At 39.4% G+C, this 7,649-nt stretch overlaps 1 protein-coding gene across 1 annotated transcript; it reads left to right on the forward strand.

The window, feature by feature from the left end:
- Positions 1-2,718: 2,718 nt before the first annotated feature.
- thbd (thrombomodulin) lies at positions 2,719-6,008 on the forward strand. The gene has a single exon (XM_045695764.2). It carries the CDS (start codon positions 2,952-2,954, stop codon positions 4,596-4,598), a length of 1,647 nt encoding a protein of 548 aa, XP_045551720.1. The 5' UTR covers positions 2,719-2,951; the 3' UTR covers positions 4,599-6,008.
- The last annotated feature ends 1,641 nt before the right edge of the window (positions 6,009-7,649 follow it).

Here is a 7,649-nt window from a genome sequence, read left to right on the forward strand (position 1 = left end):
TGTCGATGATAGACAGTGCCCGGGACAGAACATTGAATGTGTCAATGTGCCTACTCTTGGTGGATTTGAATGCAGATGCCAGAAGGGATATGAGTTGGAATATGACATATGCGTCGATGTGGATGAATGCTTCATGGGTCCATGTGACCACGAATGCACGAACACGATAGGCAGTTACATTTGCTCCTGTTTTGATGGATTCATTTCAATGACAGAAGACACCAACAGGTGTCAATTACTTTGTTTAGCAGAAGAGTGTCCCACAGAATGTGATCGTAGTAAAACATATCAATGCTACTGTCCAATAGGTTACTTACTCGATGACAGAAATGGGTCATCAATTTGTGTCGACATAGATGAATGTGAGATGGATACTTACTGCCACCATAATTGCACAAATACTTATGGAGGTTACCTGTGTTCTTGTGACGAGGGATTCGACTTGGTTGGTGAATATGATTGTGTTGAGAGAGAACGATCGGAAGGTTCAGGTTTTACGACACCATATACACCAAGTGCCAAGCATCCAACTGAGCGCCCTTTCACTGTAAAGGCCGGAGGTCTTCTTGGAATGATAGTATGTATTGTCGTTGTTATTTTGGTGATGGTTGTACTTATTCACCTTATACTGAAACGTCGAGGTAATTTAGACATTGCTTTCGAAAGCCAAGGCTTTGGTAATCACGATTTGCAGCAAGTCTCAACGGATAAGTACCAAAAATTTGACAGACATTTTATAATATGACAATTCATATGTTGTTGGATAATTTTGCCATTTTCATTGGCATTTCTTGTTTACACGTTTGCAAAGGAGAATCAGCTGGTTTGAACTTGTCATGTTTTTAGTTCATACAGTTTTAATAAGCATATATCAGAAATGGCTCACCTCATCACAAAAAATTCTAACCAATCTTATAAGTGAACAAAGCCAGTAACAAAGTGAGCCTATAGGCTAACTTGCAATATAAATATATATAACTTGCAATAATATATATATATATATTAAATGATTTTAAAAGAAAACATAATAAATTATTATTTAACTTCTTTGGGATTATTCTTGTTATTTACTCACTAAAACTCGTTATTGAAATGTAGCAAAAGCAAATAACAGCCTACTGTTTATGTCACGTCCTGGCCAGTATAAGGGTTAATTGTCATTGTAGTTTGGTCAGGACGTGGCAGAGGGTATTTGTTTTATGTGGTTGGGGGTGGTGTTTTGGTAAAAGGGCGTTTGATTTAGTATTTCCGGGTTTTTGGTTTTTGGTTTATGGTCTATGTTTATGTATTTCTATGTGGAGTCTAGTGAGTGTGTTTCTATGGTTGATTAATTGGGGTTGGGACTCTCAATTGAAGGCAGGTGTTTTCTCTTTGCCTTTGATTGAGAGTCCCATAGATTAGGGTGTGTTTGTCATTTGTGGGAGATTGTTTCTTGTCTACCGTATGTGAGCCTGAGAAGACTGTCTATATCGTGAGTTCGTTTTGTTATTTTTGTACGTTCATTTTGAGTCTAATAAATGTTCAAGATGAGCCAACACAATTCTGCTGCATATTGGTCCTCCTTTTCCGACGATGATTTCGCCATATCGTCTGACGACGACGAAATCCCTGACAGTTTAGCAAATGGTCAATTAAGCAGCCATGCATGGAGGTTATCTGCTTGCTCCACTTCCACTTTTATTTGTGCCAACAAGTTGAATATAGGCCATGAATTATATCAGTGTAAAAACCATAATGTGTCTTTGGAGTAAAGTTGTGTGTGTGTGTGTGTGTGTGTGTGTGTGTGTGTGTGGACGGCCTATATTGGGCTATACTGTCATTAGTTGGAGAAAAATAAAATGTTCATTCCTTCTGTATTGGAGGCATAGTTTGGTATTTGTAACTTAAGGTCTAATCGAATTTCATGCAAATACCTGAAACCATATGTGTAAATCACCTTAAAGGGGAAATCAGTAATTGCTACATTCATTAAAAAAATTTTTTTACTAATGAATGTATTATATGAACCCACTGATTCTTGAATAATATAACTTATAAATGCCTGTCGTACCCCACCAGAATCCAAAATATAGACCTACATTTGTTTTACTTCAATGTTTGTAAACAAAGTAAATGTAAGCAAACATTTTACATTTACATTTTAGTCATTTAGCAGACGCTCTTATCCAGAGTGACTTACGGTACATTTCATTTCATACGTTTTTGTACTGGCCCCCCGTGGGAATCGAACCCACACTATATAGCCTCAACATGGTTATAACTATTATTTTGATATCATGGATTGTCAGTCCTGCATTCAGCTTTTTACCAAAACAGGGGCGGGGATGCCTTTTTGAAATCGTTTCTACTGCTGATTGACATTTTAAGAGCTTTGGTTCTGTTCTCATGTTGCCCATTTCTGGATGGGGTTCTAAAATGTATCCCAAAATAGCTTGAATGTGCCGTCTGAGCTACCAGAGAGAGATGGAGAGAGAGGCGGGGGAAACATTAACATGTATTAGGCTTCTACAAATACATTGAACTATATCCTAATTCCATTTGTTGAAATATTGGCCTATTGTAGAGGTTATCTACCAACGTGTATTTCATGTTTGCAGTTTACTAGTGTAGACATTTGTTTATGTGCCAAATGTTGGCTAATATTTGCGCCCACTCGGGTGTGGGTAGGCTCGCGTGTCTGCGTTATTCGAAATATAGGCTATAGTGATGTGCACCGTCGCAGTGGGAGAGATTACGTTTTGGGAAGGGGATTAAGCAAGCAGCTGAAAACTAGCTTCCTTCCAAGGAGGAACTTCCTTCCGTGACCAGAGCGCAAACATGGAGCGAGCCTTTTATAAGCGTGAACTATCAGCAGGATAAACAGTCTAAACTAGGCTATAGCCTACATTGACTTCTAATACGCGCAAGACTTGTAGGCCTAATTAGAAAGTTGTAACAACTGAGTTTAAAAAATGAGGGACATAATAGTGATGGTGTTTGTTACTCTAACATTCTTGATGAGAGTGGGAGAAGCCAAACATAATGCATACTGCGACGGGAATCATTGTTTTGCTGTTTTCCAGGATCCAGTCGCTTTTGCAACGGCTCAAAAACATTGTGAGAGCAATAATGGACAATTAATGACAGTGCGATCTTCGGAATCACAATACATCATTTCGATTTTAATCGACATTACAGGAGATTATTGGATTGGTTTGCGGTTACCGAATGGACAATGTCCCGACAGCGCCTCTGATTTGCGGGGGTACAGATGGATAACGGGAGATAATTCAACAGACTTTCAAAACTGGGGGGTCATTGACAATGTCTGCTCTTCAAAATGTGTCTCGGTGTCCAAAATCGATTTGAATTGGACAGAACAATCATGCTACAGGGAAATAGATGGATACCTTTGTGAGTATAATTTCCCAAGTGTCTGCAAACCTATTGACATAAAAAGCGAGGAATCCGTTCTATATGAGACCCCATTTGGATTCGAGGGAGATGACCTACTGGTATTGCCTATGGGAAGCACTGCAACGCTCAACCCCTTTGATTCCAAGTATATCTGTCTCTCTGAACAGTGGATGCAAGCACCATGGACTTGCGATGTATTGAAAGGTGGTTGTGAGGATGAGTGCTTATCGATTAATCAACAACCTGTATGCATCTGCCCACCTGGAAAAATTCTGCATGACAATAAATTTACATGTGTAGCTGTGCAAAACGATCCCTGCCTTCATTTCGGGTGTGCACACGTTTGCTACCAGAAAAATGACAGCTCCATCGCCTGCATGTGTCACCATGGGTACGCACTGGCAGAAGATGGGAAGAAGTGTAAAGATATTGATGATTGTTTGGATGATAGACAGTGCCCGGGACAGAACTATGAGTGTGTCAACAATATTGGTGGATTTAAATGCAGATGCCAAAATGGATTCAAAATGATGAATGACGTATGTATTGACGAAGATGAGTGCTACATGGATGGACCATGCGAGCATATTTGCGAAAATACATTGGGCAGTTATAATTGCTCCTGTTTTGAAGGATATATTGCAACGAGAAAAGACCCTAACAAATGTCAACTTCATTGTCCTTTCGAAGAGTGTCTTGCAGAATGTGACCCAAATGATCCACATCAATGCAACTGTCCCGAGGGTTACCTGATCGATGTAAGAAATGAAATTAGATTTTGCATGGACATTAATGAATGTGATAACGGTTACTGCGAACATAATTGCAAAAATACGTATGGAGGTCATATGTGTTCTTGCTATGAGGGATTCGACTTGGTTGACGGATGGAAATGTGTTGAGAGTCAACCGTCGGAGGGTTCAGGCTTTACGACATCTGATTTTATTACACCAAGTGTCAAATATCCAACTCAGCGCCCCTCAACTGTGACAGCAGGTGGTCTAATTGGAATAATAGTGTGTATTGTCATTGTCGTTTTGGTGATGGTATTTTTACTCCAGCATATTCTCAAACGTCGCAGAAAATTGGAAGTTCCAAGTGCGCCCAAAACCCAAGGCGATGATGGACACGATTTGGAGCAAGTAAGGACGGAAAAGTACCCAAAACCATCTATGGACAGGAATTTCAAACAAGACACTTAGATTATGGTATTATGTGTGTCATTTTCATTGCCATATAGGGAGTTCGCACTCAACTATTGGCAATCAATTGTTTTTTAATTTCATTATACGGTATCCAGAGTGCAGGCCATGGCATGTACATATCTCATCATCACATCCTCACCTTGTCACACAGCAAATTACATATCAGCCAACAGCCAATAAGAAGGCATCTTTCAAAACAATGTGTGTAAAGAAAAAAAACATAACATTTTTATTTTCATTATGTGCATATTTTCCTTTCCTTTCCCAATACCTACTAAAGTGTGACCCCTTGTGGACTATTAAAGAGACTGCTATTTAATTATGCTTATTTAATCTTCTCGAATAATAGTGTGCTTTATTTCATGAATTCAATGTATTCTCTCTATAACCTATTATTCCAGATTTTTTTTTGTGCAGGATTATGATTTTTGTCACAATTGCAATTCAGATAATTTGCTCTCCTGCTCTCAAATACATTGCTATTACAAACCTTTCTTTTTTAGTTAGGATTAATGTTATTTTGTTCTGAGAGTCTAATATGATTGAAATAACAAGACTTGACCATTTTGGACTGTAATTTGAATAATAATTGGCATGTAGGCCTAAATTGTAACGTTTTGAGCCAAATGCCCGGTGATCTGATAGGGTCATAGGTTGATCTCAGAGGGATTCTTCCAATTTCACCCCTGATTGTATTTGGCTTACAGTAGCGCAGCCACAGGCTATTGGACTATGGACTTGCCTACTAGACTATATGGAGTAGACTATTGAGACAGAAGGAAAATTCCCCTGATTATACACAGTTAGCATAATATGTAATCTTGCAAACAACTTGATACAGCTCTTTCCAGGAGGACAGGTTTTATGTAAGAATTTACTTTTCGTAGCAGGTTAGAGTTTACACAGCAGGTTATGAGAATTAACGTAGCAATTTATGAAAATTAGGTTAAGGGTTAGAAAAAGGGTTAGGGTTAGAGTTAGCTAAAATGCTAACAAAAATCTACTTTTGACGGTGGCGAGACGGGCAGAACAGGGCTGAAAGGGACGGTTACCTACGGGTCCGCAGACTCTGTCTTTCAAGAGGACGGTTTGAATCTGTAAAACCACTGGACTATAAAAACAACTTAAAGTCCGTAGAAGTAAGATTACCTGATATACTTCATTCTCAAACATGGTTGGATTCGAAATAGTCAGTTGGTTTCCAATAGAGTCTAACTGCAGACATAATCTCTCAAGCCCATCTCTCAGGGCCCTCTCTATACTGCCACGTACTGGTGGGACATGTTTAGAAATCATGTCTTTCAGGCCTATCATCTCTCAGGCATAGCCGCAGATAGTACAGGTGCTGGAGGTGTGCAGATGGTAAAACTGCAAGAATTTGTGTTGCAATAAAAAACGATTAAACCATTTTCTGTTGCATTATTGAAATAAATGATAATAGAATTGAAGTAGGGGAGATTACATTTTTGGGGGGATATTTATATATGGCCCCCATCCTGCATGGACAGCTCTCAGCTCTGTTTTCTAAGCGGTATGCTCTTATCTAGTCAGTTGTAGTGGTTTTGAGTCGGACACGCTCTGCTGTAGGATAAACGGTTTAGTTTGAGTTAAGTCGGGTCTCTCTCTCTCCCTCTTTGTTGGTCTCCCCTCTCTCTTGCGCCCTCTTCTCTTCTCTCCCTCTTGTGGTGGATATAAAGTGATCTAGAGCAGTGCTCATACTTTTTTCAACTTCTATTTTCTATTAGTTTACAATTCTAAACTTGGCGAAAAGGGAATGGGACCAATATCAAATAAGGAACATGACATTCTCTCTCCCTCAGCTCAGAGGCCTGCTCCTGCCCATGTTAAACAGGCCTATTAGCCCTCTAGTCTAACAAGCAACAAAGTGCTGGGTGTGGCCCAGCAAGTGGTGCTTTCCACTCACTGGTGTTGAAACAAGGTGAGCGCTGTTCTCCGCGATGGATCACATAGCTGTCCTTTTGTGCTCAGTTCTAATAGACACAATCTTAGATGCAACACTCCTCTTGTTCTCTCACTCACTCACTCACTCACTCACTCACTCACTCACTCATATACACACACACACACACACACACACACACACACACACACACACACACGTTGTCATTATGCAGTATAAGAAATGTGTGCTATGTTCTCAACGGTCTATTCCTAGGCGGTGTGTGAGTTTACATTTTGTGAGTTTCAAGTTTGGGGAAACTTAAAATGTATCTTACAATTTCTACCGATCTGCATGCCAGTTATAATTTTCATATGCACATTTTCATGGAGCAGTTTCATTTCAATAATAACGTTTTATTTCTCTAAATGATTGTCACGTTGTCAATAATACAAATCGGAATTAAAATGATTTTTTTTTTTAAGTTACAATTCCTCTAAGGTGAGAGCACCAGCCTCTGCCATATGGACACATTGATTCAACGTGAACCGTTGGCGAAAGAAATAAGTGCATGGAGCTCAGAGACAGCCTACACTGTAAAACTTTTCTGTAATTTCAACAGTAAAATACTGTAGAATGCACAGTAAAATACCTTAAATGTGTTTTACAGCATTAATGCTGTAGATTGCACTGCATTATGAGGAAATGCTGAAAAATACTGTTATTAACTGTAATTGTAAGCCTCCTGTAAAAATCACTCTAACTTACTGTATTTCTTTACAGTAGTTCCCGAACACTGCTGTAGTTGGTGGCGCTAAACGGTCTATGGTGTGTGTGTGTGAGAGAGAGAGAGTGAAAGAGAGCTGTATCTCATAGTTGAAATCAAGACTGTTCTCAGGGCAGGTCTTCCCGTTTTGACTAGCAGAAGTTACTTTATTAATTAAGCAGCAGGTTACGAGAATTAAAGCAGGTTAGGATAATTAGGTAAAGGTTAGGGAAAGCTAAAATGCTAACAATGTCCCCGACGCGACTCGAACATATCTACAACCAGGTCTGCCCTGACAACAGACTTGATTTCTACTAATGCGATGATCGGCTGTCTGCGAGGGAAGACTCATGAGAAAATAAGCTTTATGTTCTACTCAAGC

Source organism: Salmo salar, chromosome 15 (assembly GCF_965601325.2).
Source record: "Salmo salar chromosome 15, fSalSal1, whole genome shotgun sequence".
In the NCBI taxonomy this organism is placed as follows: domain Eukaryota; kingdom Metazoa; phylum Chordata; class Actinopteri; order Salmoniformes; family Salmonidae; genus Salmo; species Salmo salar.

Excerpts from the sequence above, each read along its gene's own strand:
- thbd (XM_045695764.2), top strand. The coding sequence starts at position 2,952 with ATGAGGGACATAATAGTGATGGTGTTTGTTACTCTAACATTCTTGATG.